General features: G+C 47.0%; 2 protein-coding genes and 1 long non-coding RNA gene across 4 annotated transcripts in view; all 3 read left to right on the top strand.

The window, feature by feature from the left end:
• LOC116788470 overlaps positions 1-2,704 on the top strand; it is a 12,250-nt gene extending 9,546 nt beyond the window's left edge. Inside the window, exons 4-5 of the long non-coding RNA XR_004357643.1 lie at positions 38-135; positions 234-2,704. This is a non-coding gene — a long non-coding RNA (uncharacterized LOC116788470). The remainder of the gene's footprint in view (positions 1-37; positions 136-233) is intronic.
• The window catches only part of ANGEL1 (angel homolog 1), a 191,838-nt gene that overhangs the window by 52,951 nt on the left and 116,273 nt on the right, over positions 1-22,614 (top strand). The window lies entirely within an intron of this gene.
• On the top strand, positions 3,075-6,644 carry IRF2BPL (interferon regulatory factor 2 binding protein like). The gene has a single exon (XM_032691327.1). The coding sequence runs from the start codon at positions 3,690-3,692 to the stop codon at positions 5,904-5,906; it is 2,217 nt and encodes a 738-aa protein (XP_032547218.1). The 5' UTR covers positions 3,075-3,689; the 3' UTR covers positions 5,907-6,644.

The raw sequence follows: 22,614 nt of genomic DNA, 5'->3' as shown, positions 1-22,614 counted from the left end.
TCCTCCAAACCTAATATTAATTCCTGGATTATTTCAGAGCTAAATAAACACCAGACGTGTTTTGTATAAATCCATCAAGAGCGATCTGGATCACTCCTGCCCCGCCACTTGCATGGCAAAGAGGAAAGGCAGAAGGTGAGCAGGAAAGCATGCTGCTACCCTTGCAGGGACAACGCTGCCATAGATGGGAGCTTTGTTACATTGACACTGTTCAATGTGTTTTTCCTTACCAGATTAGATTGATACTGACAACTCGTTCCCTGTGAAGGTGCCACGATGTGGCATTTATTTGCATCTACATTGCAGTTCTCTTCATCAATCAGCTTTGCAGAGATCACTGCTGCTGCTGGCCATATTGTTGCTATGCTGACACTTCATCCTTAAGTGCTGCTTGCGTAATGGTACAGTACGTGCCCATGACCAAAGTTTAAATCAAAGTTTAATCATTACGGAAAGACAAACATATTTCCGCGACTGTGTATCCTGCAAGTAAGAGTAAAAGCAGTTTGGTCGGGTCACAGATGTTAATCTCTCCTCTTTTTCTATTCACAAACTATAAAGGGAGTTGACAGCACCTGTAAATGGTTTTCTGAGGCTAGATTATATCTAAGGTGATTATTATTTACACCCACTATAGAGACTGCTCTTGTGAGCCAAGAAGTCTGTTCCCGTGAGGTGAGTGTTACCAAAAAAGGGCTTTCTTGCAGGAGGATTCAGTGGAGCGAGGAGACAGGGTGAGGGGCGGTTCATGCTCACATGGAGTGCCTTGTCATGTCTCGGGTTTGTATAACCCGGGGACTGAAACAGTTGGGATATGCTGCAGTTCTGCATTCCCAGACACACGGGATGAAGGGAAAGCTTCAGCTCTCTCAACCTGAGTTTTTCAAGCAGGGGCTGACCTTTTCCCACAGCCCAGTTCTGCTCTTCATATGAAGATCAATACAGGACAGTAAAAGGATAGGAAACGAGTTGACCTGCCAGTATGAATCAGAGAGAACACATGCTTGTTTAATCAAGTAAAGACATATTAACATAGAAATCCTGCAGCCATTACTAAATCACTGTGGCTGGTAGCAAAGACTTTTACTTTGACCAGCTTTCATGTGCCATACTTCTGTGAAGCCTCTATAATGTCCACAGTTTAGGTGTGAAATTTCTAAGTGTGAAACCCACTCTCCTTTAGCGCATCTTCTTCAGCCAATCTGCATACAGGAGACTCACATAATTCAAAGACTTTTCTATCTCTGTTCCCTGCTTCTACAAGCTTCCCCTGAAAAAGAGTCACTTTGTCAGAACTGATTTTCTAACTGTATTTTATTTCGTCCAACCATTTCTGTAACTTCAGCGTGTGCATTTCATTAAGCCCTCCTTGTAAACTAATTCCACTCATGTACATATCAAATTCGTTTGCCAGCTTTATAGATTATAACCAGACACATATAAAATGTTTTAGATAACTAAAAATGGAAATGAGATGTATTGGTGATACGAACCGAAATATTTGAAGCAACGTTTTTTTCTTGTGTGAGTTCTGAAACGTTATTAACCGAATAGAAAGTATCTTTCCTGCTCGGTGCTGCATGGCTGCTGGGCGTGCGTATGTAAGGGAGCCGTGGCACCGCGCCACAGAAACCGCGAGTCCCTTTAAAGCACAGAGGGAAACCTGTAATGGACGGGGTTTTCGGCGTTTCTAGCAACAAAGGAATCAGGAAGAGGTACTGAAAGAAAGAAACCCATCCACCACAGCCCAGCTGGGAGAGGCTCGGCGCTCCCCCGCCCCTCAGCGGGCACAGTGCGCCGGCTGCGCGCCGGCGACGCGGTGCCGGTGACCGCCCGCCGCGCAGCGCACCGGGTCCCGGCCGAACCGCCTCCCCGCAGTGAGAGTTTATTATTCTTTGGACGCGAGCAGCGATGCCGATGTTTGCAAAAACAGCCGCCGACTGCAGCGAGAGCAAAAGCGGGCTGTGCAGAGCCTCTCCTGGCCACCGCGGGCACCGGCGTGGCCGCGGGGCCGGGCGGGGAGCGGGCAACTTAGGGGATCGCGGGCGGAAGAGGGCAGGCTTCGGGGTTTTTTATTTTGTTTTCCTCCCAATGAAATGAAATCTCAGCTTATTTGCCTGAGTCGAAGTTGTTTTGAGTGATTTGCCTGTTAACAGCGTTATGCAAATGTTAGCTAGCTATTTAAAGGGGGAAATAGAAGAAGAAGAAAAAAAAAAGCCGTGTATTCTCACAGCGCCGGGGAAATCCTATGTCCCTTTGCATTAGCGAGATGAGATCACAGCAATTACTCACCTGCTTGGCCTCTCCTACACCCTTGAGCAACGTACAGCACTAGCTTTCCCAGCCCAACCTTAAACACTTGGCAAATATGGCTGATTTAAACAAATCAAAAGTGGAAGAGCTTCTGATGCAGTCACGGGCTTACAAAAACTGTGTCATTCTGTCACCAGGATCACTGAAAGAGAAACACGAAATCGGATATTAAGGCGGGATCCCCTCATTTGCCTCAGCAGCCGGAGCGCACGGGAATCCCACCGACAGCCGCGGTGGCAGGACGCCGCGCAGCCGCCACGGAAGCAAAGCGGGGCGATTCGCGGGTTTACAAAATCCCGAAAGCGAGGCATCTGAACTTAGAAAGCGCAGTCGGGCCGGGGGGGGGGGGGGTTGCGGGGGGAGGGAAAAAAAAAGCCCAACAAAAAAACCACCACCCTCCATCACCACCACTGTGCATGCGCGCCCTGGCCGCGGTGCCGCGGCGGGGGGCCGGCGGGGCGGCCGGGGAGGAGGGTGAGGGCGCGATCTGGCGTTCAAGTTTCCAAACATAGCCGGCAGCGCGGGCAGCCCGCGCCCCGCCGCGCTCCAGCTGCGGCCGCGCCGGGGAGGGGCGCGGGCAGCGCGCCCCGCATGCGCGCCCCGCGCAACAAGTGGGCTCGGCGCCGGCGGCAGGGGGAGGGGAGCGGGGCGCGGGCGCTCGGCGGTGACGCGGAGCCCCGCCCGGGTGCAGCCGAGCCGGGAGCGCGGCGCGGAGAGGGGAGGGGCGTCGCGGCGCGGGGGGAGCGCGGCGCGGCGGAGGGGGCGCGCAGCCACACGCGGCGGCGCGCAGCACCCCGCGCTCGGACTGCGAGCAGCGGCGAGGATGTGAGTGAGGAGCAGGCGGCGCCGCTCACCACGCTGCTGCCGCCGCCGCTGCTGCCCCCGGGCTGCTACAGCTCCGGCGGCGCTCGGGGAAGCCGCCGCTGCCGGAACAGGACAGCTCCGTGCGGGTGCTTCTTTTTCGCTCGCGGCGGCGGATCGGCACGTACCGAACTGCGAGCTCACGAGGCAGCCGTGGCGGGTGGAAGGTGACCCCCCCATCTTCCTCCGTGCACCTCCGCCTCCTCCCGGAGGAGGAGCAGCAGCAAGCGGAGAGCTAGAGAGCGCAGGGAAACAGAAGCGGCTAGAAGGCGACCCCCACCCAGCCCCCCGGAGGAGCAGTGGAAGCGGTTCCCACCCCACCGGGGTAGCAGCGGCAGGACCAGGTAGAAGAAGCCGTCTCTGGCAGCAGGCGCGAATTAAAAGCAGGCGATCCCCCTGCTGAAAGGGGCAACAGGATCAGGTACGGAGAGCCACCCCCCCTGCAGCCCGGGGGGGAAGACTGAACCAGCCCCTACCCCGGCGGCAGTGACAGCAGCTCCCCGGCCAGCAGCACCATGTCCGCCGCGCAGGTGTCCTCGTCGCGGAGGCAGTCATGTTACCTGTGCGACCTGCCCCGCATGCCCTGGGCCATGATCTGGGACTTCACGGAGCCCGTCTGCCGGGGTTGCGTTAATTATGAGGGCGCCGACCGCATCGAGTTCGTGATCGAGACGGCCCGGCAGCTGAAGCGGGCGCACGGCTGCTTCCAGGACGGCCGCTCTCCGGGCCCCCCGCCGCCGGTCGGCGTCAAGGCAGTGACGCTCTCCGCCAAAGAAGCGGCGGCGGCGGCGGCGGCCCAGCAGCAGCTCAACCATGTGGATGCCACCTCCAAGGCAGCCTCGGCGGGGCTGACCCAGTCCAGCCTGGACCGCTACGGGCTCAGCGCCGCCGCGGCGGAGCAGCGCAGCCGCTTTGAGTACCCGCCGCCGCCGGGCAGCCTGGGCAGCAGCCACGGCACCCGCCTGCCCAACGGGCTGGGGGGGCCCAATGGCTTCCCCAAGCCGCCCGAGGACGGGCCGCCGGAGCTGAACCGGCAGAGCCCCAACTCCTCCTCCTCCTCTTCCTCCTCCCGCCGCGGGGCGCACGGGGGGCTGGTGTCCGGCCTGCCCCCGGGGGCCGCCGGCGCCCAGATGAACGTGCCCCCCAACCTGCTGCCGCAGACCCTGCTGAACGGACCCGCCGCCTCCGGCGTGACGCTGCCCCCGCCGCACGGGGGCCTAAGCGGCCGCGGCGGCGGGGGTCCCCCGACTCCCTCCGCCTCCTCACAAGGGGGCACCTGCGGCGGCGGCGCCGGGGGAGGCGGCGGCTCGTCCTCCGAGGCCTGCGGCAAGCGGCCGGGCTCGGTGTCCAGCAGCGACCAAGAACGGGAACTGAAGGAGAAGCAGCGCAACGCGGAGGCGCTGGCCGAGCTCAGCGAGAGCTTGCGGAACCGGGCCGAGGAGTGGGCCAGCAAGCCCAAGATCGTTCGGGACACGCTGCTCACTCTGGCCGGTTGCACCCCCTACGAGGTGCGCTTCAAGAAGGATCACGCCCTGCTGGGTCGCGTCTTTGCCTTCGACGCCGTCTCCAAGCCGGGCATGGACTATGAGCTGAAGCTCTTCATCGAGTACCCTAGCGGCTCCGGCACCGTCTTCTCCAGCGCCTCTGGGGTGGCCAAGCAGATGTACCAAGACTGCATGAAGGACTTCGGCCGCGGCCTCTCCTCAGGCTTCAAGTACCTGGAGTACGAGAAGAAGCACGGCTCCGGCGACTGGCGTCTGCTGGGGGACCTGCTGCCCGAGTCCGTGCGCTTCTTCAAGGAGCTGGTGGGCGCCGACATGCTGCCGCAGCCCTACCTGGACGCCAGCTGCCCAATGCTGCCCACGGCGCTGGTGAGTCTCCCGCGGCCGGGGGCCGGGGCCGGCGGGGCGCAGGGCACGGCCGCCGCCTCTAGGGGACCTGGCGGCGGCGGCGGCGGCGGCGGGGCGATGCGCAAGAGGAAAGCCTCTCCCGAGCCCTCGGACTCGGCCGAGGGGGCTCTGAAGCTCAGCGACGAGCAGCAGCGGCAGCAGTGGATGGCCAGCCAGAGCGAAGCGCTCAAGCTCACCATGTCGGCCGGGGGCTTCGGGGCGGTGCACGGCGGGGGCCCCCCGCCGCCGCCGCCGCCGCCCCTCGGGCCTCACTCCAACCGGACCACGCCGCCCGAGTCCGCCCCCCAGAACGGACAGTCCCCCATGGCCGCGCTCATGTCGGTGGCCGACACGCTGGGCAATGCCCACTCGCCCAAGGACGGCAGCTCAGTGCACTCCACCACGTCCACCCGCAGGAACAGCAGCAGCCCCGTGTCGCCGGCCTCGGTGCCGGGCCAGCGCCGCCTGGCCTCCCGCAACGGGGACATGAACCTGCAAGTGGCCCCTCCTCCCCCCAGTGCCCACCCCGCCATGGACCAAGTGCACCCCCAAAACATTCCGGACTCCCCCATGGCCAACAGCGGGCCCCTGTGCTGCACCATTTGCCACGAACGCTTGGAGGACACCCACTTTGTTCAGTGCCCCTCTGTGCCCAGCCACAAGTTCTGCTTCCCTTGTTCCAGAGAGAGCATCAAGGCCCAAGGAGCAACTGGCGAAGTCTACTGCCCCAGCGGAGAGAAATGCCCCCTAGTCGGTTCCAATGTGCCTTGGGCATTTATGCAGGGCGAGATCGCAACCATTTTAGCTGGGGACGTTAAAGTGAAAAAGGAGAGAGACCCTTGAGTAGGAAATCAAATCCCTTCAGACTCCTGAAGATGTAGAATTGTGAATATAACAAACTGCAAAAGTTAGTCTTATGTATAGACATTATTTTCGTCGTATGTTTCTATATTTTGAAACAAAGGTATGTACTCTTCTTCATTTGAAGGATAGAGCTGGTTTTTGTTAAACAGAATATAATATTGTTTGGTTACTACATAATACCTGTTCTCATTTCTTTGGCAGTGTGTTGGCTAGGTACAAAGTTAATAGCCCTTAGCGATTACCTGCTGCTGGTGTGTATTTTTGTAAATGTATGCACTTCTCTGAAAGAAGAAGAAAAATACAAAAAAAGACAAAAAAAATTTTTTTTGCCAAGGCCAGTGTTGATGCCTAAAAAATTGCTACAAAAATGGTGACAGCTTATGTTTTACAAGCCCTGAGTGTTAGTCTTTCACTTTATTTTTTTCGTTTTTGTTTTTTTGTTTGCAAAACGGTGGGGTGGCGCTGGGGGGAGGGTTTTTTTGTTGCGAGTTTGTAAGGAAAATGTTTCAGTTTGTTTCTATTGATCTGAACGTTTTTAATCTTCATGTGTTTTTTGTTTTTGCTTTTATTGATGCACGGATGCTTTTGAACAGTAGAGCAAAATGCTGTACATGAAAAACATGCTCTGTTTGTCCTTTATACATTTCTGTAGTTAACAGAACACTGTAATGTGCCTTGGAGCTTAGTAAATTGTAATAAATTCAATTGATATTAATACTTCCCGAGTAGCAAGTTTTATTTTTCTCAGAGCTTAGGCAGCATGCGCAAGCCATGTTGCCTTTTTAAAGGTCTCCATTATACCAAAAGCCTGCAGTTCGTGGTGATAATTGTGGCACTTGTACGCATATTTTCACTTATATGTAGTAAGACGATGATGGTGTTATCAAACTTATCTAAATCTTGGCACTGTGCCTATTTACATTTCACCTTTAATGTTGCAGTAACGGTTGCTGACTAAGCATTTTCTATTTACTGTTTCTGCATCTCATTTCCTCCTCCCTTCTCCTCCCCCCACCAGCTCTCCAGCTGCAAGCTGTTTGCAATACAGGATGCATCCATTGCCTGCGCAATTTAATAAGGCTTGAGATTTGAAGAGAAGCCCTTTTTCCCAAAAAAACCCCACCCCAGCATCATGTGGTTAATAATTTTAGCTGATTTTCAGAGTGGTTGTCAAAGTTTGACATTAGCCATAAACTCTTGGTAAGGCAGGACTATAGCTGAGCACAGCACAAAAAAAGGTAGCATGAAATAACTTCTACAGTTGGTGTTGCAGCTGGTGGGTTGCTAGCTGGTTTAGGCACTGGCTTTTCATAACTTGAGTTGGTGAACGGTTCAGGGGCTACATTGTTTTTTCAGGGGAGGAAAAGCCTCCTTAAAGCACTGAAGGGAAATGCTTTCTTTTGGGCAACCATTATATATGATCCTTTGTATAATTAACTATTTTATATGATATTGGCATTTTCTGGAGATAGGGGAGCAGCATAATGCCTGTTAAGTGATCAACAGACAAAGTAAATACACAGGCCTCATGCTAGCTAGAAAATGCAAACAAACCTAACGTGAACTTTGTTCTTTCCAGTGAGGCAAATGGAGGAAAGAGGAAAAACCCGAAACAACCAGCAGCACTGCAGAAATCCTTTGCAGTTTGACCAGCAGAACATAGAGCTGTTCCAAATGGAACAGTGTCATAGGTTATGAGCTCTTAGTTTTATTGAATAATAAGGATTCCCAAAACCCCATAATTGTATAAAGAGGAAAAGTCTGGATGGCATTTGGTCTCTGCTTGGTCTTAATACATTTTTTCATTTGTATTCCTGGCGGGAAGGACAGTAAAAGCCATGAGACTATATGCTTAGTGTGCCAGCAGGTCTTTGCTCTCTTGTATAGATACACACTTTGGCTATTTTTTGTGTGGGGGGAGGGAGTGGAGGTTTGTTATATTTTGAGATTCGCTATTTGGCATCACTATATCTGTGATTTCAGACAATGACTTTGTGTGTGTGTGTGTGTATATATTTTTTTTTCCTGCCAAGTGATACACTGGTGCTTAAAAATCTATGAACATATTGTTCTTATGTAATGGATCAGAGGAAATAATGCAGAAAAAGAATGTTTTGAGTTAATTGTTGGATACAACTTACATGTTTTTTAGGGTATAGATTTGTACTGATCCTGTTTTCAGTTATTTTTAAGCATGCAGTTCCCACACAGCAGTTTATTTCTAAATCATGAGATAGGGGGACTAACATTGTGAGCTCATGACTGACAGAGAAAAAAAATTGTACACATGGTTGAAATTGGAGTTTAAACCTAAGGAGAAGAAAAGTAATATTCATGTGTGAATTGCAACTGCCATTAAAAGAGAAGACCTACTGACTGTTCAACATTTAATTATGTCACAGAAGCGTGAATACCCTGATTTATATAAACAGAACCACTCCTGTAATCTTGAAATCATTCATCACTAGTTGTATTTAGAAACAGATCAATTTAGTGGATTTTTTTAATTGAAGAGCATTCTTGAAAAACTCTTACAATTTTTTGAAACATAAGCCTACTTATGAGACTCATCAATTTGATTTTTAGCAGGCAAAGGAAAGGTAAGGGGCAGTAGACATAGGTGGAAAATAAGCTTGAGGTGAATTGTAATACTGCATTTAATTAAAGTTAACCATAGCTACAGGGCATTTGTTGTATGGAGGTTTTTTGTAACCATGTGACCTTTTCTTTTACTCTAGCTCATTAAGCAGCCAGTCTGGGCATATTAGCCAACATTTCTTTGAACCCACTCCATAGGTTTTTCTCTTTCTGGAGATGTCCACAGCTGACAAACAAGTTGTTACCTTTTTTCGAGGAGGAGGAAAAGGGAGCTGCCAAGTGAGTCTCATGTACAGAGGTTCAGCTGATTTTTGTATTTTACAGTAATGCTCCTATCCCCCATATTTGCCAGTTATTTAAGGTACAGCCCAATGTTTGCCTGAATAAATCGTGTAAGTTAATTTGTTTTTCCAGGTGGTCATTTGTTGTGCTCTCATTCCTTCTTGTAATGGGGAAGTATTTAAATGGTTTATTTTCCCAAGGAGGGTTGTTGTGTTTTGGTTTTTTTCCAGTTAGATTATTCTTGACATTTCTTTTAATAGCCTTGTAGCCTATTTTCTTAGAAATGGGTTAGAACATGTGTGTCACTGGATGTTTGTTTTTTAAGCATTGGCAGCTGTGTGTGAGTTGGAGATAGAAATGTTTGTGCAGTGAAGAGATGCTATGTCCATCTGAGGAAAACACTACACAGTTCCAACAGGAGCTTGAGTTTACCAATGGTAACTGGTGTAATTTAGTACAAACCTTGTTATCTTTTCTATTTGCTTAAGAATGTTGTGCATATGAGCATGCTCTCCTCCCCAAACTAGTCAGGACTAACATTGTTTTGAAACTGCAATCTTTTCAAATAGGCTGGCTGCCAGCACAGCTTTGCAGAGCTGCAGCAGTCACTGGAAAGAGGGTTGTCTGCTTCTTTACGTGTCTTGCGAGCTGAGATTTTCTTCCCCTCAAGGGAAAGGGCTTTGTCTCTTCAGAGCTCTCAGGTTCCCAGCTTACTATGCAGTAGTTATCTTGCAGCTTCCCTTTTCTCTAGGTATTGCCTTTTCTTTTTCCTTTTTTTTTTTTTGTGTGCAGTCATTCTCCATTCATTGTAGAGTGGATTGTGTTGTGCATTAGCAGCCTCTTTCTCTGCCAAAATGACACATCCTGTAGATTTGCAGCAGAGTACTAAACTGTCACTGTAGTGCTGAGTCTTGTAAGGCTATTCTTGAAGCAGAGCAGCTTCCCCCTTGGCATTCAGCCATCAGAATCCATTACAGCATGCATTTTCTACCCAAAACATAGCTCTTTACCTACAGAGTTGTCCTTACAACCATCCCTTGGAAGACAGAGAGGGGAATAGTTATGCCCTCCTGTACAGAAATAGGCAATGCTGGTTTTATCTTCAAAGTGTCTGAAAACCCTGTACCGAGCTTTTGTTGTTTCAGCCTCTGCCTTAAAACCTGTAATGCAGACTGGGAAGGGGAATGCCTCTTCTCACGGGGGTGACACAAAAAGAACTGCACACAAGGTCTTTCCCCAGCTGTATGTCTTAAAAGAAGAATTAAGTGTGTGTGGACTGAGTGAGGCTATTACAGGGCTCCTGTGATGAGGCAGACAAACATCTCTGTCTCCATGTGTTCGCCACAGGGCAGCCCAGCCCCATGCTGCCACCCCTAACTGGGTGGCTCTGTAGGAATCCAGTTCTTCTCCCTGGGAACGGGCTTGCCTACCTCCATGAAAGAAACATGGGAGATTACATGTCATTTCAAGTTTCTGACAGCAAACCCACTCTCTTTTAGCCATTCAGGGAACTGTAGAGTGAACAGCAGATGAGAGCAATTAGACGTGAATGGGAGGGGGAGGATGCTCATCATCGTGGTCTGTCTGGCCAGTACGGTCTCTGACTGGTTGGACTGGCTGAGCTACTTGGGGCTAGGTAGGTTCGAGATTGCAAGGTCTGACTGCTGTGCTTGGCTCAATGCAATGAGCCTTGCTGGTATCAGTGTGCGTTGCTGACAGTGGCTGCAGCTACCCTGAAGTGTCCTCTCTCCCCATTCACTGACACAGCCACACGGCCCTGCCTGCTGCCGGGCTGAGACTGCATTCCCCTCGCTGCTGTGTGCCTTGCCTTCCCGATGCGCCCTTGTAAGGTTATTTGGAGGCGGTGGGAGCAGGGGTGGAGGTGAGGAAGGTCAAGCTTCTTAGGTTTCAGCTGATTTGGCATCCGCTCACAGCCCTCCCCTGCTTGGCCATATGCACTCGCTGCTGCTTTTATTACCCTTTGCAAAGAAACCGGTAAGATGTGAACTGCTGCAAATAGCAATTTATTTTCAGGAAAACACCCCTTTCTCACACAGTCAGCATTATCAGCAAAAATACTCTGGTTTTCCGTTGTCCCCAAAGAGTTCTACAATGGAGAGCTGCGCCTTTCTCTTTTGCTGGCACTGCTGTCCTGACAGTACCGAGTGCGTCAGGAGAACCGTTCCCCCAAGTCTGCTTCACTGGGCTATCTTCCTCTAATTTTTGGCCAGCGCAAAGGCTCTTTGCTTTGTTTTAGTCCTCTATGAGTGGAGGCTGAGCCTGGCAATCCCACCGCAGCACGGAGTGGCTTGGCACGGCTGCGGCATAGCAGCTTAGGCGGGGACTGAAGCGAACTGAACCAAACCGGGCTGTGCCGGGGAGGGGTCAGCGGGTCGCCACAGCATGCAATTGCCGCTGGCTTGGGCCCGACCTAGACAGCCATGTGATTGCCTGCCTGCCCTCCTGCCTGCCCGCCTCTGCGCAAGGGATGGGAACGGGGACATGAAACATGTCTGTGCAGCTTCAAGGAGCCGAGCAGAATTCCCCGCTGTCATCATCCTCCTTCCCTCCCTCCCTGCAGGCTGCCAGAGGGGAGGGCTGACTACAGCTCCGCTATTGTTCAAGTAACCTACAAATGGATTTGCATGGAGGCAGGTTGGGAGGGGCAGAGGGGTGGGATTTATTAGCAGTAGCTAAATTCGTCAGGATTACTATTAGGCTGAGAGCTTCTCAATGGGAATGATCCCTGGGTGAGCGGTGGGGTGGAGGGGAGGGACTGGAAAGCTCCTTTTCTGCAAATAGGTGAAGGGGTGGCTGGCTCCAGTCGAGCAGGAGAGGCAGGCAGGGGGACGGCGCTTCACCTCGGTTTAAACTGTAACCCTCTATTCCAAGCACGCAGCTCCTGGCAGCGCCGCTCATACCAAAGCCTTGACTCAGGGTTATCTGCATGCTGGGTAATAAGCAGCGTCACCAGAGGAATGTGCAGAGAAAGCAGCCATGCTGCTGCAAGCCTCCGCTCGCTCCTCAGGCAAACCATCGATTTAGCAGCCTGCTTCTGGGCTGCCAAACTGGCAAGGCGTAGGGGGCTTCTCCGGGGGGGAGGAGGAGAGGGGGGAGGAAGAGGAGGGGAGGAGCCCCAAGTCTTGTTTTGAAGCCAAAACAGCGTTTTGCCCTTCCATAAGTAAGTGCTTTATACGCAAAGCTGCTGGGACTTTGCTAACCATAACTGAGAACTACTTCACCCAGGAAAGGGTGAAATTACTCCTCAAGTTACTACATTAGTTTATCTGTTTTCCAGATGGGTAATCGCAAGTGTTTTAGCCAAAGTCTCACAGCAAATGTCTATCAGAACGAGGGAGGCAGTGGCCTTCAGTTACTGCCCCAAATGCTAGTCTCCCTTCCTCTGGGATAAAAGCATGTTGTTACAACGACCGTGCAGCTGAACTCAAAAGCATTTGTGTGACACAGGTGTTTGGGAACAACGTTCAGTGCGAGGCCATTTGCCTGTAGCCTGCGTCCTTCACTCGCTGATAGCTCCAAGGCTGGAGGCTGTTGCTGTTCTTGCTGATGCAACATACCGAGGGCTGGGGTGAAGGAGAGTGCATACCTGTGTGTCAGAGGTAGGAGCTCCCCTTTGGCTATGATGGAAAGCAAAGCGCATCCAAATCAAAGACAGGAGGGGCTTGCTTTGAATTGCTGTATTCCAGATCTATCTGAAGCAATCTTACTCTTCGCTGCACACATCACGGTAACAAGAGACAAGATCATAGTGTAGCTCAGGTTTTCACTTGAACATGTCCAGACTGGCACACAGTTTGGGTAAGGACAACGCACTTTTGTAGGTTTGATGTGTGTAGGAGCTAGGGGCAGAATTAGGGAGGGAGTGAGAAGCCTGAATATCTGGTCTGTTACTGGAAAATGTAGGCCACTGACTTGTATATGTTTCAGGTTTATTTCATCTAGCTTGACATGCTAGACATTTTCTCTTAGAACTCTCTTCCTCAATGTCTATGACTGATTTCTGTAAAATAAAAAGACAAGGTACAAAACATCTGGGATTAAAGCAACTGAAAGAGCTCTCGTCTTCCTGCAGCAGTAAATTTTGGAGTATTTTTTATTACTTGTTCAGTGTTGTTATGTGCTTGACTCCCTGTTACATGTAAAGATAATTCCTCCTTGAAGAACTCAGACTGTATGGATAAGAAAGGTCAGTTGGCACATTTATTGTATCCCACCTCCTTCTGTGAAAGTTTATACCATGTATCTTATCAAAAGGATGCAGCCTTTCAAGAGCTGTACCTTGCTAAGTGTACATACTCATTTTTGGCAAATATTTGCCGTGGTTTTGAGTGGTTCTCTCACTCCACCCCCTGCACAGCCCCCCCCCGCCCTTCCCCCAGTCAACTCTTCTGTTCATCCAACTGTACTCATTCAGCTGTGCTGATTGCATCATTTCTGCTGGAGGGGAGACAGCTTGAGGTGCAGCCATCAGGGATAGTATGAGTTGCGTGATTTGTGGCATCTAGTCACGTTGTGCTAACAAGGACCTGCAGCCTAAGATGGATTCATTAGTCAGCATCCTTGATACAATGTCTAGTGGCTTGTGTGACAGTTAAATACCAGGAAACAGTGTAGAAATTCTCATGCTCTTTTGTACCTGTCTTTCCTCATGCTAGAACGGACAACAGCATTTCTTGAGAACTGCACTGCACATGCTTAATACAAAGAGCAGCTCCTTTCAGCATTCTGCATGATTAGTTGCAGGTCTCTGCATAGCTCTTCCTTGTTCTGATGGCTGGATTTTTACAGTAGTGTGTTGTACATATTTTGCAAGTTACAGCTTGAAACTTCCTCCTTCCAGAAGGTTCTGTCATTTGAAGGAACCCCACCCTGCTCTCCCTTGAAGATGTGCAATTCCAGGCTGTGTTTGAGCATGCCTGGGAAGGCAGGTGCAGCCTGGCTGGATCCTCAACATTACCTGCAAATAAACACTGTTTAAACAAATTGAACTAATAAGAACTTTAAAGGTTCAGGTAATAATCAGGACAGCTCATGCTCTGTAGTCTTCATTCTGTGCTTTTCCCACCCCGTCTCCATCTGAGTTATAATGCAGAATATATGACATAATCATGTTGCTATGGAAATCATTTACAACATAACTCTATAGAACTGTATAACAGCAAAAGTTCTTAATAGCCCCTTTGTTGAAAACAACATCAGGTTAAAGTCACTTAAAAAACCCCCCAGATTTCCTTCCTGCTGTTGTAAATGAGGACTTACATAAAATTAAAGATTTATTTTCTAACATATTAAGGAAAATAACTCTGCCAGCACAGAACTTGTAAATATAGTTGTATTCTTCCTCCTTTGACCAGCCATCAGATATGTCCTCCAGCCTAGAAAAGAAGGCAAAAGCTTAAAGCCAGTACAAGTTCTTCAAACCTTAGAATCAAAGGAGCAGATTAGAGCAAGGTCATTTCTCTGCTCAAAGCAGGCCCTTCATGCTCATATCTCAGTCTGAGTCTATGGAACTGTAAGCTGTCACCTGCTCCACACCATTTCCTCCTCAGATGAGCTCTTTGTGCAGTTGCCTGATTCCTTCCCAGCACTGTGAGAGTCACCATATTACTTGTTAAACGCAAGCATTTAAGGCATCAGTCCTCAGCAGCACACACACGATTACCTTCAGGGTCTTGTCCAAACTAGTTCTACAGTTTGATGGCGACCTATCTCTTTACCACACAGACTTCTCAATGATGTTCAGTTTCATACTGATACACCAGCTTTCCTTGATGCTAAAAGATGTCTGAGTCTAGGTAGCTCTTTTTACTAAGCTTCTTAAGCCTTTTTGGCTGTTGTTCCCTAAGGAATCCCGGCAATGTAGTTACCAGATTTTTCATTGGGTTAACAGTTTAAGACCATTTGGTTTCAAGTCAACATTATACCTCTCACTCACTACTCAAGACTTTCTGTCTGCCTCATGCAGGAAGCTGCTTTGTTCAACAGAGACCTGTGGCTCAAATGGCACATGACACATATCTATATATCCTGGGCACATATCTGTACATGCTCTGGTGAACAATCCCTTCTTGTGTGCAAGTTTGCATGCCAGTTGCACATCACTGGAGTTTCCCTGCTCTCAGGAGGACTTTCTGTAAGATGATGTAGGACTAATAGTATTTCTAAAGCTTTTTTGCAAGCTACAGGTCTGCCTTGCCTCTTCTAGCAGAATGCTGTAGCCTGTCACATGAATTCATTCCCTCCACCTCTATTTCCTCCATCACGTTACTTGCAGAGGAGTTCCCAGAGTGGCAATCCATTTAAGCTCTAGCAGCAGACCCTGTGGAGGTCATTCCAAGGCTACCATTTTCATCTCCAAACACACAGAGGTTCCCTGTCTGTTTGACTGCTATAAATGAGCACATTCTCAATGCATGTAATGCAGCCCAAATGCCATGACAGTATGCTTCTGGAGCCTGTCTCAGCCTGGCCAAAACAAGAGCCAGATAGCTCTACACTGTCTGTGCTGTGTGGCCCTCCCTCATTGTGGGGAGGCTTTCTGTAGCTACTCAATTTTAACCCTTTATACCAGCAGCACTAGGCATTCAGAGATGTGGGTGGGCATTTGAGGGTAATGTTTTAGCTCCATCAGCACTAAGCTAAGCCATCCCAAACTACCCTCTGCCAGTCTAGCAGCACTCCTCAAGCCCCATGTCAGCATACATTGCAGCAGTCTCTCCTGCTGAGGTGCAAGCTGGAGTTCCTATTGCTTTTGTTGACTCTGCAGGAGGAGTACCGGTCTGCTGCTGGTTTTTCATGAGCAGATAAACTGCTCTCTTTCCCCTCACAGCACAAGAGTCCATTGATATATATCTACCAATTGGTTTTGCCAGTATCTTTTATGTAATTGCTCTGGTTTTCTCTTAGTGATACAGTCCATTTGCATCAATGTGCTTCACGGTGCACAAACTTCTGGTTTATTTTCCCCAAGGATTTCTCTGTCTTAGGATCCCAAGTCCATTCAGTCGGCAGTTTCTTCCCCCTTGAGCACATTTCTAGAGGGCCCTGTTTCCCACAGCAAGGCAAACCACACAAATTAACCCATTCAATTTGCTCCCCTACTAATTCCTCTGGCTCCTTCTCTGCTGGGTCTGGTAACCTTACATAGCTGGTTTGCTCCAGGTCCACGGGTCCATAGAGAGGCAGGTTACATTTAGCAATTTTTTTGTAGCAAGGAGGCTTTGTATGTGCTGTAAGCGTAGCAACTCCTACAAAATGCTTTTTTTCCTCTTTGGGAATTTGTGAGGTTAAATTAGATATGTGTGACAAACATGAATGATGAAAGGCTGTGAGTCATTGTTCATTTGAAAGTGTGATAGATGTTAGGATTAGAACGAAGTACGCCTTACTTGAGACAGAAGAACTACTGTTGTTTTTTACCTCCATGGCTTGAAATATGTATCAAAGATTTCACAGAATAATTTGAGTTGGAAGGGACCCACAAGGATCATTGAGTCCAACTCTTAAGTGAATGGCCCATACAGGGATTGAACAGGAATCAAACTTGCAACCGTGGTGTTATTAACACCATGCTCTAACCAACTGAGCTATGACTTCCAATTACATTCTTGGCCTGTATGGCTTTCCAGTGCCTCCTACAAATTCTTGTGCTTACAGAGGTTGTGCTGAATTGCCTCTGTATATATTTTCTTATAGAAATGAAATTGCTGAGTGTGGAAAGGGATGGTTTCTGTCAGGAAAGATCAAGAAATGGAAATGTACCTCTTTTGGGACATGTGTCAAGGAGATCTGGATACCCTTAGCCTGAAATAGAGGATGAAGTAAGAACAAGTGCCAGTGGCAAAGGCAAGAAAGGAAAATTATACAAGCTCTATCCTTCAGCAGGTGAGGATGAAAAGGAGAAAGAGACATTCAGAGTTTTCTGGTTTTAAATGTTTGAGAGATGCTCTGAAGCTGTTGTGATTGACAGACAGATAAAAGTCAAATGATTGCATAGTTACGAGCAGCAGAACTTTGCAGAGCAGCAGAGGCACTGGAAATAAAATAAATGATAGTTGACCAATAGTTCGTGAGGTGAAAAGTCCCTCATTACCAATTTGTCAATGAATAAGAAACAAAGAAAATCCTGAAGTGAGAGGCAACAGATAATGAGCAGCAAGGTTGTCACAAGATGATGGCTCTTAAATGTGGATCTTGTCAAATACCTTGGTGGTCTTTGTTATTTTCTGTATCAACCAAAGATGTGCAACATAGCTTTTAGAAGACAGACACGGTCGTCTTAGAAATGCTTACAATTTAAATACTAAAGAAAAAAAAAACAAGAGGGGATGTTGAAAAGTTTGAAAATGCTGTTTGAGCATAAAAAAATCAAACCAGTAGGACTTAGCACACTGATGACAGGTGAATGATCCAGACAGTAGCAGGTTAAATTTATGGCATATGCAGTTGTACACGCTGTGAGGAAACCATTTTCCTAACCATATTGCCTAGTTTTACTAAAAGTACCAGAATATTTTGGAGGAAGAGCTGATTGCCACTGGTAACTTACTGGAAGCTCATGTCTGTAAAATGAGCATCTGATCAGAAAGTGAATGCCAGGATGCATGAGGAATGAAATGCTGAATGCTATGTGGAGCTTTGTACTGCCATTACAGGAACCAAAGATCTGCCCTTATCTGGAAGAGTATTGGTGACCCTATCTTAAAAATTATAATGAACTGCTTAAAGGGGTTTGGAGATAAGCCCATGAGAACAATTAGAGACATGCAAAAATGTCTCCGTACCACAGCAGAAGTGCAGTTATTGTTTATTTATTCTACAGCTAAAGCCCCTTAGTATGCATAAGACTTTGTAGACAAATAGGACAGGTCTGTGCCTGAGGAGTTTGCCTTCCGAGCAAGACAGAGCACAGCAAAGGGAAGCAAACCAGAAGAAGTGTGTTGGTACATGTGCAGTGAGGCAGTGGGAGGCAGAGAGAGCCATGGGAGAGGAGAGGTCAGGCTCAAAGGTGTCACCGGAGCCCTCCCAGGGTATGCACTTACCTTCCAGTAAAGCAGGCCTCTCTGGTGTTGCTGTGCCAAAGGAAAGCTTCTTGTTTCATTATCTATGAGGTGTGACCTGTCTGCTTACAACTTCAGTCCTATAGAAAATATCCTCCAGACTCCAGAGACTCTGTTTGCACTGGCTTCTTTTTCTACATATGCAGATGCTTTTACAGCAGCTCCGTATTTGTGTGCACGGAAAAGCAGCTGCAATGCACAAGAGCAAAAAGTTTCAATTTTAATTCAAAAGCAAATTTTGGGGATATCTGTGTTGCTATGCTTTAATATGCATGCACTCAAGATTTTTTTGTACAAATTAATTTTAAATTGAATTCTAAATGTGAAAAAGGTAGAATTGTGCATTTTCTTATAAACTTCATGCTAGGTTACCAAACATGATACAAAATTGGTATCATTTGATATGTGCAATTAGCCAGCACATCAGTAGACCTAGAAATGTTGATCATATGTCATTTTGAGTGATGAAAATCTTGAGTATTTCCTAAGCCAGTTGCAGCTAATTCCAGAACAGAAGAAAATAATATTAATAGAATATGTTTTTTGTTGCATATTACTTGCTCAGTTCTAGCATTATGTATGCAAATCAGGTAATTTTGTACCTAATTGCCTGATTTGCATGCATAAATGTAGGTTGCACATGTGCAAATGATTTCATTCAAATTTAGTATATACCTAATATGTAGAATGGCTGAAAACTTGAATCTATGTATCTGAACCACTCAGAATTTTCACTTAAGAAAAAAGCAAAATTTGCCACCAGTTTTGGAGGTCAGATGAAGTAGATGGGCTTCTTTGGATGATTTTGAAGGTGCAGTAACCCTGGAGTTGTGAATTTTTCTTGAGAAATGAGCAATAATGTGAATGACCAAAGAGATAAGGAAATAAAAGGGATCCTGTTGTTTTAAATGCCCTAAAGAAATCACAGAAAAATGTGACACTTACCAAGTGGAAAAAGACAGAATCACTCAGAATAAAATGTGTGTTTTGAAGTCTTAGGTGGTTTATCAGACAGCGAAACATAAGACAAAAAGTGCAAAATTGCAATACTAAAATCTTACGTGCATTAAAAATTCTTTCAGGTGATATCATGGCTATGAAAGGAATTGGACTGACAGTTCTTGTGAATAAAGTTATGAGACTACAGTCTCCTAGTTAGGAGTCTACAGGCAAGAGATAAAAGAGCTTTGTTTGTTCTGCCATGCCATGCATTTCACCTCTGGTCTGGAAGAGAAAGAAGATCCAGACCTGGAAGATTAGCAGAAAAAAAAAATCAGGCTCAAGAGCCTGTTCTGTTATGAGTCTCTGTGAGGAGCTCCCAGTACTGGGATCAGATGCATTGTCACCAGCAGTTTTCATAATGATGTGGAAGGGCAGGAAGTGTCCCTTAGGAAGGGAACTAAAATTACCAACTTCATTTTTTTACTGTGGCATCAGCTGTAGTCTAATAAACAGTGGTAGGCTTTTTTCTTCCTATTACTCAGAACTCCTCTGCAAGCTTTATTTGCATACACATGGGTGACAAATACTGCTAAAATAAGCATGTAGAAAAACTGGAAGCAATTTGGAGGCACATATGGGCTCACAGTTCCAAATTCTCATTCACACTAGTAAGAAGTGCAAGCAGGGTCAAAACAGGTATGTTATATGCTTCTTCCAACGCTCCTTTTTGCTGGTACTCATAAAGTATTATGAGTGTAAATTAGAATTTGGCACAAAATTCTTTTCTGTCCATCTAAGGGCCGATCTGTCATAGCCCTGCTGACATGAGTATGGTACAGGTGATTTCTGAACAGTGTAGCTTTGCTAGTAAGAATTTCTAGTGTCAATGTGTTTATAATGGCAAAGACATGCTTTTCTTGGAATAGGTTATTTTACTTGAGAAAGGAGACAAGATGGAGTAAATTTTATTTTCTGCAGGAAGACACAGCAGCAGACAGGGAGGGGAAGGTAAGGAGGATTGCAAAGCATTTTTGCGTGGTGTGACTGGAAGCTTGTGCTCTGGGTGGGAAGCCATGAGAGAGCAAGGGCCACAGCTCCTTTAGTCTCCTCATCTAGTGAGCCTGTTCCTGATACCACAAAAGCATGGCTCACCTGTATAAGCATATTTGTAGTGCTTTCACAGGTTACCGACCCCAGAGAAGTGCTCCCTAATGCAGAATTGACTTTGAGCTCCTTTTATTTTTGCTCACAGGCATACAAAATGGTTTTGATTTAAATGAGAATCAAACTCACCTTTTTCCTCCTGTTCTATCAGTGGGAGAGAAGGCACCACTTGACTAAAAGTGTCTTGCCTCTTTGTTTGTGCGCTGACCTCATGAGAGCAGCACATGCAGAGGTCTGTACAAAAAAAATAAACCCAAACCCTGGGCTGTATTCCCAGCTCACTCTGAGAGTTTACCTAAAGCACAACTTCTGTTAGGTTGGAGAGATGCTCTGTTGTTTGACTAAATACTGTTATTTCTACTTATTTTGATTTCATCATAGAGTAAAAAGACCCTTTCCATTTTCCAGTTTTTCAGTAGGAGTGAAAAGCACTGCTTGATATTTTTGGAGATTGAAGGTTTCTTGTTTTTCACAGAATGTATATAGCTTGGGTAATATTAACTTCCTCCTCTCAACAGCTTCTTGTTCCTCCTCATTTTATCATTCAGGACTGATTCCATTCTTGATTTCTATTCTGAGTCTTTTACTTTGTGTGTTTTCTGCAATTGAGGCAATTCCTGCCTGTTGCAATGCTGGATTTTGCGGTGGCCAGCAATCTTGTGAAGCTAAACTGAAACTGCAAGTCCCTTTCAGCAATGCAGAGCACACAGAATAGGCACCATATTTCAATGGCCACCAGCCCAGGGAGAATTAGGGGAGGGGAGGGGTCAGCACATCACATACCTGGTTACCTGAACCATCTTTTTCCACAAAACCAGGCCCCTATAAAGGGGATGACCCTGTAACTGTACTAGGACAGGACAAATTCATACCAGAATCCCGGAAGAGGAATAGCATTTGCACTTGCACTGTTCATCTTTTTGTTGTTGCCTGGGAGATTACTGTAGTTTCTTGACTCAGATCTTATGTTGCTTCATATTAAATTTTTTGCAGAGAGATACAGTTTTGCCTGGTTGCTTTCTCCCCCCTCCCCCCCCCGCCCTTTTTCTAATCCCTGCTTGGCAGCTAAAATGGTCTAACATTTTATGTAACTGGTAAGAGAAATGATTGCCAAAGTGTGGATTGTTTCTTGAGTACATCCCTCCCCTTGGGTTAAATATAGATTGCAGCATCCCAGTATAATGAAAAGATTGGAAAGCATTTACGCGCTGGTGTATTTTCTGCTTTGTAGTAACAGAGTAAGACACTCACAATTGTGAAAATCATACCTGCAAAGACAAGTTTAGTCAGCCTTCACTTTTACTATATTCAGTCCATACACTAAAATGTTTCCCATTTAAACCAAATTCTCTGGCCCTTGTGTTTTATTACCTTGTGATGTGCTGTTGGCTACAGCATACTGGTTTATTATCTCACCATGTGCACTGTGGCACTCGCATTGCTTTTGTACAGCAGGATTGCTCAGGGTGCTGGACCAGGAATGTCCAATCCTTTTGATTGTAAAATATGAAAGCAAATGTGTAGAGGTTTTACCGCTATGTAAAATTAGATCAGTATTGTGTCTTGTCGCCAACATATTTGATTTTGAACACATTTGCAGTTGCCATAAACTCTGCTTTGTAACCTGAAATCATCCGTATTGCTAGGATGAAAATTTTTATATTCGGAAAGGGGTTAAAATTCAAACTGTAAAATAAAGCCTGAGAAACACTTACCCTTGCTAATTCAAACACCATCTCCATATCTTTTCCACATATGCACATGTATGCACATGCATTCCCAATCTTGCATATACATTCACAAGCTCACACATTCACAGCCACTCGCACACAGAGAATGTGTTCTGCAGTATAGCTGGTACACAGGGTCTTTTTGAAGACAGAACAAGATGACTGTAAATTGACACTTCCACCCACTAATGAAAAAAAGCCAAGAAAACCTCAGTAGAGAATGAATTTTATAATTAATGCTGAACAATTTTCATTGACAAAGCAAAAAGAAGCAAGTGGATGGCTGATTTAAATGTTGAATGATTAATGCACAGAGAGGCGGCTGAGGAAAAAGACAAATTCAGGAGCAACTATGGAAATTTATGTATGAGAGAGTCAGCACCATATTCTGATCTCAGTTACACAGTTGTAAATCTGTTATCTTAATGGAAGTATTCAGCTTTTATATTTGCATAGCATAAGTGAAAATAGAATTTAATCCAGAATGCATTTGTGATTTTGTATTTGCATGACTGAAAGGGGAGAGATGTGTATGTTTGCATGTGATAAACTGCAAATGCATGAGACTTTTTGTATCTCTCGGTGAGAAATGTAGGGAATGAATGTGTGTGTGACTGTATACGTGCGTGCCAGTTGTGGGGCTGTCTGACAGTGAGTGGGAGGGTGAGAACGTGTTTGTTCCTAGACTCCCTGGTTGAGTGAAAATGGCTCCTGGAAATGCCGTTTCAGATTAGAGAGCAATGGCTGGAGAGGTGGAGATTTCATTACTGTCTTCTTTGTGTGATGTTTTGGAGCTGGTAATGTGAAAGCAGAGCTATATATAATCCAGTCACACATGTGGTGTCCGCGAGATTTATAGAGCCTGCTAATGCCAGAATCTTTGGGCTGTTT

This window comes from Chiroxiphia lanceolata, chromosome 6, assembly GCF_009829145.1.
Source record: "Chiroxiphia lanceolata isolate bChiLan1 chromosome 6, bChiLan1.pri, whole genome shotgun sequence".
Lineage (NCBI taxonomy): Eukaryota > Metazoa > Chordata > Aves > Passeriformes > Pipridae > Chiroxiphia > Chiroxiphia lanceolata.
The sequence above is the reverse complement of the archived record's forward strand: the minus strand, read 5'-3'. Positions and strand labels throughout refer to the sequence as shown.